At 39.1% G+C, this 15965-nt stretch overlaps 1 protein-coding gene across 1 annotated transcript in view; it reads left to right on the top strand.

Moving 5' to 3' along the window:
* nup210 (nucleoporin 210) overlaps window positions 1-1608 on the top strand; it is a 113586-nt gene extending 111978 nt beyond the window's left edge. Inside the window, exon 40 of the mRNA XM_059944105.1 lies at window positions 216-1608. Within this exon, the coding sequence (XP_059800088.1) occupies window positions 216-310 (95 nt within the window). The 3' untranslated portion in view covers window positions 311-1608. The remainder of the gene's footprint in view (window positions 1-215) is intronic.
* Window positions 1609-15965: the final 14357 nt, after the last annotated feature.

Genomic DNA, 15965 nt, shown 5'->3' with positions numbered 1-15965 from the left:
GTCAATGTGGTACATTATTTTTCAGAAGCATTTGTTTTTGCTGCTAACTGTATTTGTAGAACAACTTAGTAGATTTTGAATACATATTTTGGCATGTACATGCTATGAAGTCAGAATAGTTAGAAAGATTAAAAGCCAATTGAATAATATGCATAGAAAGATAGTCCTCAGAGATTTTAGACTAATAAGAATATAATGTTATTGATTTTTTTTAGAATTTACACCATCTCCTACTCAGTTCAATGCAAGCCCACTGTCCAACAGATCACGGTCTCCACTGTGGAGTATAAATACAGCCAATCGATCTTAAGTTAAAAGCAGTTGATATGAAGAAAATTTCGTCTGATACAGCCCAGGAGCATTTGTTCGCCGTCTTTCTAAATTGTGGTGCCTTTGCTGATTTCTAAAATGATTTCATCTTTACCTTACCTCATGGGTAAGTTGATCATTTGATGGTGTCTGGTTGTACAGACACCTGCTTGTACTGCAGTACCTGCCTGATGGGTGATTCATAGATGAATAGCTTCAATCAGCTCTTGAACAATTGGGACAGCACAGGAATACCACATATGCCCTGGCCTGATGTTGGTGAAGAAGCACTTGCAGTATGGATGTGATACTGTGATCAGAAGGGAAACTACCTCCCTGTGAAAAAGAATAACGACAATTTACTTTGTATTTATTGAAGTTTGAGTTGGGTAGTTGAGCACAGACCTTGTGCCAAGATCTGCATGGCTCAGATGTTTAACAAGTCAAGATTTTAGTTTTAAGGAAGCTTTGTAATGTCTCTCTGGTATATTGAAGTGAAATTTCCATTTGACCAATCTGTAATTTGTTGGGAAAGGTACTTTGTGGTAGATAAATGAGTTTGCTGTGATCATAACCAGTTTATGCAATAAAGACTGGTGTTCGAAGTAAGTATTTAGCAATTGATAGTTTTCATTGCTGTTGCTTTGTTAATATTGCAGTGAGTTTTTACTGTTTGAATTTGTTTAAAATATACTTGATGAACAGTATGAAGAGTGTATATTTGCAAAAAAAAAATTGTTTTGTATTAATAAGTTCATTTCAGCAGTCGAGAGCCAGAATTTCTTTTTTTTTGTGAAATTGCAAGAATATTTATTTGGACAAAATTGTTTGCAGTACTAAGCTCATATTTGGACTATTTCAGTCATGGTCAAGAGTCTTCAAAATTAGTAAATGGAAACTTTTTAACTGCACAATTAATTTGTAAAATATGCAACATATTTTCTCAGGCAATTAGAATGTGAAAAAGTAATTTTGTTCTGCAACTGTACCACAATAACAATCCCTATAGTTGGAATATAATAAAATGTGAAGACAGTCTTAAATGCTAAGTGTACTTGAACAGACCAAATGCTTAGCATCAGGCAGTCCTTTTAAATAAGCTTACTTCACCTCTTCTTGTGAATGTGATTTTAACCTTGAAGTTTTATTATGGACGTGCCTTAAAAACCTGCAATTAATGAACGCCAGAGATATGACTGGTTGTGATTTTATTTTACATTATTTTTAATTTAATGCTTTCAGAGTGATGTACTGCTGTTTTTTTAAGTGCTTGGCAAATAATAAATGTCACCCAAATCTTCTTTAGTATCAATGCTTTTGTTTAGTAATTTGTTTAGGTGAGTATAAACCTTCTTATCAATCACATTTAGATTGCTGATTCTTGACACATTCACCAGTAAGTATTAAATATTCATGGACACTATCTGAGATTTTGAGAAAACGCTGCCAAAAACATAATGCAGCTGTCAAATGTAGCTTAGTTCACCAGTAAATAAGAATTCTCTTAAATTTGGCTACTTGAAGCCCTCCTGAGAATATGAATAAAATTCTGGTTAAGTATAGTGAGGTACTTAATCTGAGTTAGATATACTATTACAGATACAGAGGAAATTAAAGCTTTTTGTTCCAGCGCCATTCTGTAAGGAGACTCTGTATGTCTTTCCTGTGGATTTTCTCTGGGTTGCCCGGTTTCCGCCCACAGTCCAAAGATGTACCAGGTAGCTTAGTTGGTCATTGTAAATTGTCCCAGGGTTAATCAGGTTTGTCAGGGGGCTGCTGGGGCAGTGTGGTTTGGCTGGCCAGCAGGGCCTTCTCTGAGGTGTATCAGTTGGCAATGAATATATTTTAAGTAGTAACCCACCAGTGGATCAATTGGAGAACCCTGACACTGGCAGGGAGCATCTCAGAAATCGGTATGGATCCAACAACTCCTCTGAAGGAGGAGTAATGCTTTTAGCTTCCCTGCATTACTTAATCATACAATGAGGTTTTATGCTTTCTAGTTCAACCACACAGTTTTGGGGATACCACATTTTAAAGTACACATGCATATTATCAGGGTCCTGAAACTAAATTCATCTCAAGCATGCTGGTGATTTGTACAGTCCTCATAGAGGGATCAGAAGTGGAATCAGTGAACAATGTCAAGCTCCTGGGTGTCAATATCTCTGAGGATCTATCCTGGATCTAACATATCAATGCAACTGTTGAAGGAGGCACGATAACAGCTGTATTTCATTACAAGTTTGGGGTTTGGTCTCTCACAGAGGACACTCCCAAATTTCTACAGCTGCATCATGGAGAGCATTCTAGCTGGCTATGGTGTGAGGGGTGCTCCAGACCAGGATGGAAATAAGCTGCAGAGAGTTGTAAATTCAGTCAGCTCCATCATGGGCAGCTGCCTCAGAGTGGCTAAGACATCTTCAAGGAGCAATGCCTCAAAAAGGTGGCATCTATTGTGAAGGACCCCCATCACCCAAGTCATGCCTTGTTCTCTTTGCTACCCTGGAAGGAGGTACAGAAGCCTGAAGGCACTCGCTCAGGAATTCAGGAACAGCTTCTTCCCCTCTGCCATCTGATTCCTAAATGGCTAAATGGACATTGAATCCATGAGTACTACCGCACTACCTTTTTACTTTTATTTTTGCACTACTTATTTAATTTAATGATTTTATTTACATATATAATGTATATACTTACTGTAATGCACATTTTTCCTATTATTGTACTGCTGCTGCAAAGACAACACATTTCACATCATATGCCGGTGATATTAAACCCGATTCTGACTCTGAGGCAGCTGGGTTTTGAATGGTATTGGTTGTTCAGGTCCTGGGAATGAAACCAGGGCAGAGAGTTTGAGGATAGTGTTAATTTCCACAGCCCATGCTCTACTGATCAGCAGGGGTCATTCCAATAGATTCTAATTGCCTGTCATTACCTGTTGTGAGATCTTGACTCTCCTGATGCAAGTAATTTGGACATGTCAGGGAAGATTCACATTGTGTAGAGTTCTGAAAGAGGTGGGTGAAGAGATCGTGGAGACATTAGTAGCGATCTTTCAAGAATCACTATGGTTCAAGAAGAATGGTTCCAGAAGAATGGAAAATTGCAAATCACTCCACTCTTCAAGAAGGGAGAGAGTCAGAAGAAAGAAAACCATAGGCCTGTTAGTCTGACTTCAGTGGTTGGGAAGATGTTGGAGTTGATTATTGAGGTCTTGGGGTACTTGAAAGCGCAGGCTGTAGTCAGCATGGTTTCCTCAAGGGAAAATCCTGCTTGACAAATATGTTGGAATTCCTTGAAGAAGTAACAAGCAGGATAGACAAAGGAGTTTCGGCTGATGTTTCCTACTTGGATTTTCAGAAGGCCTTTGACAAAATGCCACACATGAGGCTGCTTAACAATCTATGAGCCCATTATATTACAGGAAAGATTCTAGCATAGATGAAGTACTGACTGATTGATGGCAGGCAAAGAGTGGGAATAAAGGGAGCCTTTTCTGACAATGGCGATGACTAGTGGTGTTCCACAGGGGTCTGTGTTGGGACCAATTCTTTTTACATTCTGAGTCAATGATTTAGATGAAATTGATAGCTTTGTTGCAAAAACGATATGAAGATAGGTGGAGGAGCGGGTAGTTTTGAGGAAGTAGGCTACAGAAGGACTTGGACAGGTTACAAGAATGGGCAAAGAAATGGCAGATGAAATACAATGTTGGGACGAATATGGTCATGTACTTCGGTAGAAGAAATAAAAGGGTTGACTGTTTTCTAAATGGAGAGAAAATACAAAAAATTGAGATGCTAAGGAACTTGGGAGTTCTTATGTAGGTCCCCTAAAGGTTAATTTGCAGGTTGAGTCTGTGGTGAGGAAGGCAAATGCAATGTAAACATTTATTTCAAGAGGACTAGAATATAAAAGCAAGGTTGTAATTTTGTAATTTTACTAATCACTCATTAGGCCTCACTTGGAGTATTGTGAGTAGGTTTAGGAAGGATGTGTTCATACTGAAGAGGGTTCAAAGGAGGTTCATGAAAATGATTCCAGGATTGAATGGCTAGTTATAGGATGAGCATCTGATGACTCTGGGCCTGTTGTATTCACTAGAATTCAGAAGAATGAGGGGTGACCTCATGGAAACCTATTAAATGGTGAAAGGCCTTGATGAATGGATGTGGAGAGGATGTTTCCTATGGTGGGAGAGTCTGACCAGAGGACACCACCTCAGAGTAGAGGGGCTTCCTTTAAAAACGGAAATGAGGAATTTCTTTAGCTTGAGGGCAGTGAATCTGTGGCATTCTTTGCCACAGGCAGCGGTGGAAACCAAGTCTTTATCATGTTATAAGTGATAGAGTCTTTACAAGGCAGAGGTTGATAGGTTCTTGATTGGTTAGGACATGAAGGGATTGACAGAGAAGGCAGGAGATTGGGGCTGAGAGGAATATTGGATCAACCATGATGAAATGGCAAAGCAGACTTGGGCCGAATGGCCTAATTCTGCTCCTATATCTTACGGTCTGAAGTGTATACACTCTATTTTGGTGGGTTTGACTTTCTCTGAGCTGCACCACTCTGCCCTGTGCACCTGGAAATACAAATATCATCATGCTTGTGATCCTGAGGCTCCTAATACCATTTATTCAAAACATAGCAGAACATTTGCAGCATCTAGGCTGATGTTGGCATCGAGAGCAACCAAGCATGCCTCACACATTTTCACCTCCAATCTGGGGAACACGCTGCCAAGTTTATGAACTTAGCTAACCATATAAAAATAAATTAGAGCTCAAGAATTTAAGTCATTCTGTGTTACAAGTTCTGTGAACCATCTTTTCAAATGGCTGTGAGATTGTTCAGGGATTTTACTATCAGATCTTCAGCCCATTCCAGTGCTCTGCCTTTCATTAACTGATTTAGGAAGCTTGAGGAAATGCATGCATTTAGTTGCTGTACAAAATGTAGCAAATGTCACTCAATGAACTACTAATGGACAGCCTCTAGCAGCAGATTTCTGTTCAGGGAATGGCTTCCATGCTCTGTGTTCTTGTTAAAAGTGGAAGTCAGCAAATTTCTTGCACAGTCATGTTTGGTGCCAGTAACCTCCAATTCACTCCCAAATCTACATGGATTTAAAATTTTGTTCAGAGGTCTTTTAACAAGGAGGAAAATAACTTGAGCATTGACAGCAAAGAATATGAATATATAATTAACTTCCCATTAAAAAGGTTCATACTAACAGTCTAATTCTTACGAAAGTTCCGTTATTGTTTCTTCCCCTCAATAACTCAAAAATACCCCAATTTTTCTTGATTTCTCAGTCTCCTGAATGCTGGCCATGTCTAATGTATCTCTAAGTTCAAGGCATTTCAGCTGTTTGAAGTTCTTTCTCTAAGCTCCTTCTCCTTTTCCATCTCTGAATCTCAGCACATTATCCAAATTCTTCATTATCCCTCACTGCTTTTCCTACTGGTAATTCTATTGTACCTGGGGATGTTTAAAGGTATTGTATATAAATGCTGGAAAACATGAACAAATTCTTTTCTCATCTCAAGAAAGCCACCAATAATGAAACTCACTGATGCCTTCAATGTGCCAGCACAGTCTGGTTAATTAAGGAAAGGGGTGTTGTAGATCAAAACTTCAGAACTCAAGCAGTCCAATCTCTACCACCCACATCAGGCAACGTAGGGTACTGGAACAGTACCACCAATGCAGTCTCTGCAAAGTCCCCCAAATTCATTGGAAGGTTGAACAAGCCAACAGCAGTGTCCACTCCCTAGACAATATTCCCTGCCGTAAGGTTCCAGTTATAGTCGGTCAACCCTACTAGGCCAAGGACCATCATTTAGGTACCTGAAGTCAGACTCCTGAAACAGAAGGCCTTCTCTGAGCTTTGTTGTGGGAATGAGATAACCAGGCAGACATAGGGAAGGATGCAATGATGTACTCAGAGCTTCAGACAGAAAGCATAAAACATTGAAATGCTAAATGTAGAGTCTATTCCTGTTCTGTACTGTTCTTAGGCCCATCGCCATGGTGCGTTCTGAACTAATCCATTTGCCTGCCCATGACCTACAGTATATCCTTCCATTTTCAGCCTGTTTGTGTGTCTGTCTAAATATTTCTTAAGTGTCTGCAAACACCACTTCCACTGGCAGCGCATCTCAGACACCTACAACTCGCAGTGTAAAAAAGATTAAAAACTTGCTACAAGTCTCATTGAAACTTTCCCCATCTCATCTTAAAGGCAAGCACTCTGATAGTTGAAATTTTCACCACAGGGATAAAAGCTCTGACTGTTCACCCTTCCTTTACCACTTAAAATGTTACATACTGTACTGAGTGTGTCAGGTCACCACTCAGTCTCGAGCACCCGAGAGGAAACGGTGCAAGTTTGACCAACCCCTCCTTGTAGCTAATGGTCTCCAATCCAGGCACTATACTGGTAAATGTCTTTTCTTAAACAATTACACAAAACAAAATAGATGGAATACAAACATCAAATATTTGCGAGACAGTGAACAAATTCAAAATAACATATGATTATTACTGTCTGTATTCAGTCAACCGGTAAATCTCTTCTGCACTCTCTCCAAAGTCTCAACATCCTTCCCGTAACTTGTTGATCAGCACTGCACATGACACTCTAAGTAAGTTTAACCAATTGCAACAGAACTTCCTGACTTTGATGCTCAACAATTTGATGTTTGAAATTATGTATTTTTTTATATGACACTCTCACTTGTTTTTCCCCTTTCAGGATGCTATGGACTTGCACTCTTAAGGTCTCTCTGTATATCAGTGCTGTTAGGTTATCATGACTTTGACTGTATATTTCCTCTTTCATTTGTGATCTCCCAAAACGCAGCACATCACATTTGTCCAAATTCATCTTCGAGGCGCCATGGTAGCGTAGCAGTTAGCGCGATGTTATTACAGCTCAGGCGTCAGAGTTTGGAGTTCAACTCCAACGTTACCTGTAAAGAATCTGTACTCCCTCCCCGTGGAATGCATGGGTTTTTTTTCCAGAAGTTCCACTTTCAGGCTTGGTCGTTGCTAGACAGCATGGCTCAAAGGGCCAGAAGGGTCTATTCCGTACTGTATCCCAGTACATAAAAGGGGGTGCCTCAAGAATGTAACATCCATCATTAAGGACCCTCACCATCTGGGATGTGCCCTCTTTACTACCATCAGGGAGGAGGTACAGGAACCTGAAGATGCACACTGAACGCTTTAGCAACATCTTCTCCTCCTCCACCATCAGATTTCTGACAGGCCCATGAACGCTACCTCACTAGTCCTCTTTTTGCACTATTAATTTATTATTGTAACCTACAGTAATGAATGCACTGTACTGATGCCACAAAACAACAAATTTCATGACTTGCTATGTCAGTAATAATATACCTGATTTGAATTCTAAACCACATCTGCCATTTCTCTGCCTGCATTTCAAACTGCTGTACATCCTTCTGAATCCTTTGACAACCTTCCTCTCTGCCCACAGGTTCACCGAATTTTATGTCGCCTGCAAGCCTACTGATCAGCCCCCTACATTTTGCCCAAATTATTTATATAACAGCGGTCCCAGCATTGAATACCATTGGTCATAGATCTCCAGTCAGAACAGCATCCCATACCACCCCTAGTGTTCTGAAATATTTTAATCCCAAAACCCCGAGCTGCCTACCGTATTGAGGAAAACTGCACTATCCTCATTGATAATTGGGTATTCCTGGCCAATACAATTCAAAGTTCCCAAATATTGGAGGAGTGATAGGAGCAGTGTTGAAAACCTCAAGTATGTGCATTGGGAGCACCAGAAGCCCCAAGTAAGTGGTAGAAGGAATATACCCCCTCTCAAACTACCGATCCATCTACATGTCCTACCTCATCTCTAAATCGGTCTGCAGTTCCCAAAGCGTCTCATCAGTCACCTCTGAACCCAGAATAGCCGAGCAAAAGCAAGTCACCTTCAATCCCTAGGGACTGCCAAAAAAGACAAAGAGCAGGAGATTGGCACGGTTTCAACATTTTATCCTTTGCCTGGATTTGACCATGGCAGATCCTGCTCGGGATATTTGCATTATTAGTAGCACTCTTTAAAATCAGATAAACTTGCATTTATATAGCTTTATACATCCCAAATTGTTCACAGCTATCTTGGTGTTTATTGATATATGGTTACTATTATAATATAGAAAATAACAGTTATCAATTTGTGCTCTGCTAGCTCCCACAAATAGTAATATGTCAAAGACAAGATAATCAGTGTAAGAAGTGTCAACTGAGGAATAAATGCTGGCTCAGGCACAAGCCATAACATATCTTATCAATATGAAGTAGCATGATTTGATGTTTTTCAGTCACTTGAGAATAGGCAGGTGTTTCATCACCTAAAAGACTGATAATGTAGGTTTCTCTTTACTGCAGTAGGGTGTTGACCTAGGTTTTCGTGTCTGTGGACTTCCAGGCTGAAGAAATGCTGTTAGTCACCGAGCCATAGCTGGTGTGCCTCATTATTTGCCGCCCTTGGTTTTAAATGATACCACTTGAACAAACTGTTCCTGCCGCAAGTTGTGAACGTGATGTAAGATATCATCTCATCACGTAATCTAAATATTATATCTGTTGGTTTATGTTTTACTGGTTTAGCAATATCGTTCACAGTGGCCTGACAAATTGATCCCTAATCTTACAATTACTTGTCTTTTCACACTTTGTAGTTTATGAATTGTTCACTATGCATTATATGATGCAAAACAATGTTCAGTTCCTTGTAGATGATGTTATCTGTCACTCCTGATTAACAGATCTTTTGTTAGTTGCAACCAATTCTTCTGACTCAGCTGTAGTTGAGCTTAATATTTAATTATTTTGCTGCTTAGTGCAATTATAAGACAATTATAATTGGCCAGATTTAACTTCATAGTCCTGATGAGGGTTCTGAGCCTGAAACATTGTTTCTTTATTCCTTTCCATAGATGCTGCCTGATCTGCTGGGTTTCTCCAGCACTTTGTATGTCTTATTCTGGATTTCCAGTATCTGCAGAATATCTTGATTTTTAACTTTATTTAATAGTGATATGACTTTACTTTATTTCTGGTCTTAAAGAGCTTGAAAAGACAGCTCTTCACAGACAGTACCTCACACATAACCCTATAACCCCAAACAAGAGGAGCCACAGATATCCACTCCCCTAAAGTTTACCATAATGCTTGGCTCCTCTACTATGAAATGCCTAGGCAGCTTTGATAAGATTGACATGAAAATCCAGAAGCCTGTTAACTCAAAATGAAGGTGTTCTTGATCTGGAAGATCCATCATGCATCAGAGGGAAAGAAGCAACTTTGTGGGTGGCCTGCAACCTGAGTTAGGGAGTAGAAAGAATGCAGGAGATTCCTCAGTGCTGCAGGACTATCCACCACTGATATCAAAACACTCACGGGACCATTCCACTCAGCGCCAGGAATGGTGGTGAACTTATCCACAGAGAGGCAGTCAGTGGCCACAGGAGGAAGCACTTCAAAAGCTGTCTCAAACAAGTTTCTGTACTTGTTTTTCATTTGGCATATGAATCTTCCAATTTATTGTCAGTCAAGGTTGTTGACGTTGCCCTTCCTGCCATTCCACAGCAAACTGTCCAGTCCCGATTCATCATCAACCCTGATTAAGAAGTTGAAAACTTCACATTCCAACTGACAATCAAGACCGTGGAGGCAGTTTCCCTGCTGATGTCCTAACTCCTAGGTGTGAGGAGGTCCAGGCACAAGTTCACAACTTTATCTCAAGTCTGGAAAGAAGGGTGTACAAGGGAGTTAAGGCTCTAAAACAGGCATGGGCAAACTACGGCCCGCGGGCCGTATGCGGCCCTTTAAGCTTTTTAATCCGGCCTGCAGAACTTGATGAAATTATATTAATAAACCTTGTTAACGTTTTCTCCCCGCAATTCTGGCGTTTTCCCAATAGATGACGCACTCTATATACATTGTTGAGGTGCAGCGTATTACTCCACATTTGCGCTTTACTTTGTGACCTTGTGGCGACCCATTTCCTGGCACATCCGAACCGGCTCACAATTAGCCAGCGTTCCGGCTAAGACAGATCGCCTGCGGGGATTTGCGAACACAGAGCTCCGCATACCGGCGCGCTCTCCCTGCTTTGTCATTGTGCGGGTCGTTGTTGAGTTTTGGCACAGGGGACAATTGAATAAGAAGGAGCAGGACGAGTAGACCTGCATCTCCTACCGTTTTTGAAATAAAGACAGTCAGGAGGAGAGTGATGATGATAATATCTTGAAGGATAACAGAATTTTCAGTGCTTTAAAATAATAACTGTTACTATTAAAAAAAGCTGTATTTTATTCATTTAATTTTCAGTGTTTTAAAAGTCATTTCAATAAATAGCTAAGTACCATGGGACTTCAAAGACAGATATTTTGTTGTAATGCATTTGTTCATTTACAATTGAAATTAAAGCACATGTTTTCTACATATCCCATGATATTTTATTTTCTCTTATGAGGTGTATTACCAAAACACTCTGTCCATCTGCTCCTGGTCCAGCCCCCCCTGTCAAATTTTAGAACCCTTTGTGGCCCTCAAGTCAAAAAGTTTGCCCACCCCTGCTCTAAAATCAAGATGAATCTCACAGTGGATCTACAGTAGCGCCTACTTGAAATCTAGCAGAGGAAAATTCATCACCAAGACCTTTCCAACCACATCCTCACAGTGACCATGTAAGTTGCAGTGCAAATCCATCCATCCTGAGGCACAGTGCATGGAGATTTCACCAGAAATCAGCCATGATACATGGCCTTTTCACACCTCAGACACTGTATGCCTTCTCCAAAATGTCCGTCCATAGAAATTCTTCTCCATTCCACATGAACCCCTGCAGACAGTGGTCAAGTCAACAAGAAACCCAATCCTATGCAGACCAATGTCAAGCACGCACTTGCGCTTCTCTCCGTTGCTTCCAACTGCAATGCTACTCCTGACCTCCAATGAGCTTCCTGTTGGAGTGGAACTAATCTATAAGACAAATCAGAAGCTGTTATGTACCTACTGTCAAAAAGGACCCATATGGAATATCCAGTCCACTTCCCATACATTGAGAGACACAGCTAATCAGGTTACTGTACCATCACCCTAAGTTCAAAAGAAAACCCTTTACTCATCTCAGAAAAAAGGTATTTCCAGACCAAAACCTCAAAGCCAATTCATAAGCTATTGGACCACAGTAATCCCTACATTATTATATACTTTTTGAGACATGGAATATGATATTGCATATTTACCAAACACTGACCATAATTACATTCAGCTGACTCCAAAAGTGCAGGCCATGCACAACTCCAAACTCCTGGAATATATACTCTATTCTGAGCTTTTTAAACAAAAGAAATTACCTGGTGGATGGTAATAAATGATTCAAGGATGTTTACAAAGCCTTGAAAGTATATTATGATAAAAGTGAATTCCTGACACATGGCTGCTCTTAATGGAGAAGGGAAGTGTGAGAAGACATTGAGAACCTTGTCCATTCAGCTGGAGTACACAGGAGCCCTGTAGAAGCCCTGTCTTACTTTTGATCCCATCTGGAGTTCCCACACTGACTTTACCAGTCATCTCCATACCCACAGAGCTGGTGTAAATGCAAATCAACTTTGATACTAGAAGATCGTCAAGTAATAAGAATAATCTCACAGGATCATCTCATTACAGAAACTTCTTAATATTTTGCACATTTCATTTTTAACTTTCAAACCCTGAAATTAATGTCATTTGTCCCATGGGCTTACTTTGGGTTCTCTCACACTTTCATCCTGCTGAGGTCAAAATTGGAAAATCTAATTCTGTTATCACTACAAATGACATGTATTTTAAAATAGACTTAACCACTGAATACTTAAGCCGGGCATTGTCAATATTAACTGTTCCTCTTCATTCGTAATTTAATCCTTTCATGCTTTCATCCTTGTCTTTTGTAATATAAGCAGATATTATTGCTGTTTCTGCCATATGCAATGATGCTAATTATCAGTTTTCTATTTGTCCTTCCAACTCTTCCGATATGTTTCTAAAGTTTCCTGCATTTTCCCCATCGATTCTCTTGTCTTTCATCCTTTTCTATTTCACTTCATTTGTGCCAGTAATCCATTTAGGCTTAAGCTTTTTATGGCTGTGTTTAGTAATCTTCATAATTACTTATCTTACATGTTCAACAATGCACATTTGAAGGTGTTCTTTTTAATCCGTTCCTGAAGAATCAAATAATTTTCCCCAGTTAATCTGTTTCAGCTTTCGCCTTGCATCCTTGAAGATGACTTTTCAAAAATTTAATTCTGGAATTAATTCCCTATATAGAATTTCAGATCATGTCAAAATAAATGATATTGTGGTTATGACTTACTGAGGGTGTCAGGCCAGCTCATAAAGGGTAGCTATAATTGATCATTACCACCCTAAGTTAAAGCTCTCTAAGCTTTTGTCTTATTTTAAATTATATTCCAGTCAATTTACTACGCTATTTGAAGTTCACACATTTACTAATGAGCACTTCTAAGCATTATCTTGGTTAAGTAGCAGTATCTTCACCTCTGAATGAGGAGATTGAACTCTTAGCTCAGTCCAAGAAAACAAGCGTATAAATCTAGACGGACACAAAACAGCTGAAATGTTGCACTGAGATTTGATTTGCTTATTGTTCAGATTATTAAAGATTTTATTATTTGTCAGCATAGTATCCATCAACTTGCAACTTAAAAATTTAGGAAAATTTATCTGTTTACTTAGTTACTCATTGTTTTAATGTCATAAAAGGTGCTGAGAAAATAGAATACAGAGCACTGCCTATAGTACCTGCCTACAGCTCAGGATGTTGTCAACCCTACACAACTACTCCATGATCAATCTAAGCCTTCCCTCCTACACAGCACATAACCCTCAACTTTTCTTATATCCATGTCAAAATCAAAGTAAGATTTATTATCAATGGGAAAAATGCACAAAAATAAAGAAATACAATAAAATTTATGAAAAATGTATATAAAGAAAGACTGACAAATAATTAATGTGCAATCAGTCAATAAAAAAATAAAACTGCAAATAAAAATAATAATACTGAGAACATAAGTCATAGAGTATTTGAAAGTGAGTGTTTAGGTTGTAGAAGCAGTTCAGCATAGTGATGATTGAAGTTATCTGTAACATTCAGAACCCTGATGGGTTGTAAATAATAACTTGCTGAACTGGGTGGTGTAGGACCTAAATTATTTGAACCTCCTGCCTGAAGGTTGTTACAAGAAGAAAGCATGTCACTTAAGTCCCTATTGTATCAACCTCAACTCAGTAGTGCATTTCAGGGATCTACCGCTGTAAAAAACCTACCTCTGACATCTCCCCTCAACTTTACTCCACGCACTTTAAATGGATGTCCTTTGGTATTGGCCATTGCCAACCTGGGAGAAAGATGCTGGCTCTCTACTCTATCTATGCCTTTCATAATCTTATACATCTCTATCAAGCCACCTGTTATCCTCTTTGCCACAAAGAGAAAAGTCCCAGTTCATTAAAACTTTCATCATACGACATGCTCTCTAATCCAGGCAGCACCCTTGTAAATCTCATCTGCATCCTCTCTAAAGCTTCTGCGTTCTTCCTATAATGAGAGAACCAGAACTGAACACAATACTCCAAGTGTGATCTAAGCAGAGTTTTATTGAGCTGCAAGAATACCTCCGACTTTTGAACTCACTCCCCCGATTACTGAAGGCCAGCACACCATAGACCAAGTTTAAAGTTTCCATGGATGTCTTTGTGGATTCTTAGCAGTGTGCAGGTGGTATGATAAAAACAAAGGAAAGTAAAGGGATAACACTACAATATGACGAAAGAGGTGGGGAGGGGTGGCAGGAGTAAATGAAGACATCTGAGAAAGAAGCCACTGAAAGCCACGTTTGTCTTCTTTCTACAACAGTCAACAACCAATGTAATTTTCTTTCCTTGAGGGAGGCAGAAAAAGAGAAAAATGGAAGAAAAACAAGATGTTGAGTGTGGCTTCTTGTAGAAGACAAGAGAGATAGTAAGAGATTAGTCATATTTAACTATCCTGTTCTGTACATAAAATGATAATGATCTGTCGCTTCCTTAATGTAATTACTTCTACTTTTACAAATATGATCTTGATCAAATATACAAGTCATTGATCTGCACCTTATGGATTTAGGGCATGAATGAAGATATTTATGCATTTATTTTTACAATGAATATTTTGGATAAATTGAAGGGATGTGACGGGAGTGGGTTGGTGTCATTAATAAAAGTGTATGTGAGAAAATAAGATTGAAACAATTGCCTAAGAGCCATTGTAGATTTGAATGGCCAATATTGGTTGTATATTCTAATGTGCCAGTTGGTGTTATTCCTATAACATTTTATTGCAATTTTACACCTTATACGTATGTACAGTGCTTCTTACAAAGCTCTTCATTCACATTCCACTTTCCAGTGTTTTATGAATATTCAGATTGTCATTTGAAAGGGGCCCAAAAGGAGATAGGGAGCCTCACTAAATCAAAATATTCTGCAAATTTTATTTCCAACTCTAAAGGGCTGATTAAGGCATGAGCCTAATTAGATGTTTATTTTACTTTGTGGTTTTAATTTTATTAATTTAAAGTTACAGTGCAAAATCAGGCCCTTCCAGTCCAGTGAGCTGCCCCACCCAGCAACCCACCTATTTAACACTAGCCTAATCATAAGACAATTTACAGTGACCAATTAACCTACTAAGCTGGTATGTTTTTGGACTGTGGAAGGAAACTGGAGCACCTGGATGCAGAATATTTAATATTTTAATAATACTCAGCTAGTCTTTTACATATATATATAGTTTAATTAAGCAATCTTGTTTGTTTCTATAATTCATTATGGATTATATGTATAAGTGCATGAATTGTGTTCATCATTACACTGTCATGTGTGCGTGCTTCACTTAAAGTAAAACCCAAAGTTAGACTAGCATTTCGGACTCCTGTGTCTTCCTTTGAAGGAGTTGAATGTTCTGAAGTTACAGAACATAAAACTGGAGGAAACCACATGAGGAGAATATACAAACTCCTACAGAGGGAATTGAACTCTAAACTCCAGAACACTCTGAGCTGTAATACCTTCATGCTAACTACTACTTTGCCTCTGTGGTGCCCTTTGTATTTGATACTTATCTAAAATCTGGATGAGTGTGTATTTCAGTGATAATGACAAAAAATGCGCAATTTCTGTGAGTTGGTTACTTCTTGAAATTTTTATGCTGAAATTTCCAACACACCCAGCACTTTGTTATAATTGAGAGGTCCTGACCTAAACTTAAGAATTGATTTGGGCCCCTGCCAACATTTGACATCTGCCATTGATTTAAGCTGTTTCTATATTGTGCTAGCAAAGCACAAAGCATCCAAAGTTAATTTCATATGGAAAACGTGTCAGCAGCTAAATAATAAATATTATTCATACTGATTTATAACTGGCATCATCTTGACAGGCTCAATGCTCTGTAATATTCGGATTGAGAGCTACAGCAATCCAAGGTGAAAGACTGCTGCCATTTTCTCCAAGAAATGGGATGGGCAATCTATTCATGGTTAATTAGT

Source organism: Hypanus sabinus, chromosome 19 (genome assembly GCF_030144855.1).
Source record: "Hypanus sabinus isolate sHypSab1 chromosome 19, sHypSab1.hap1, whole genome shotgun sequence".
Taxonomy (NCBI): Eukaryota; Metazoa; Chordata; class Chondrichthyes; order Myliobatiformes; family Dasyatidae; genus Hypanus; species Hypanus sabinus.
This window is presented reverse-complemented; position numbering and strand designations above follow the sequence as displayed.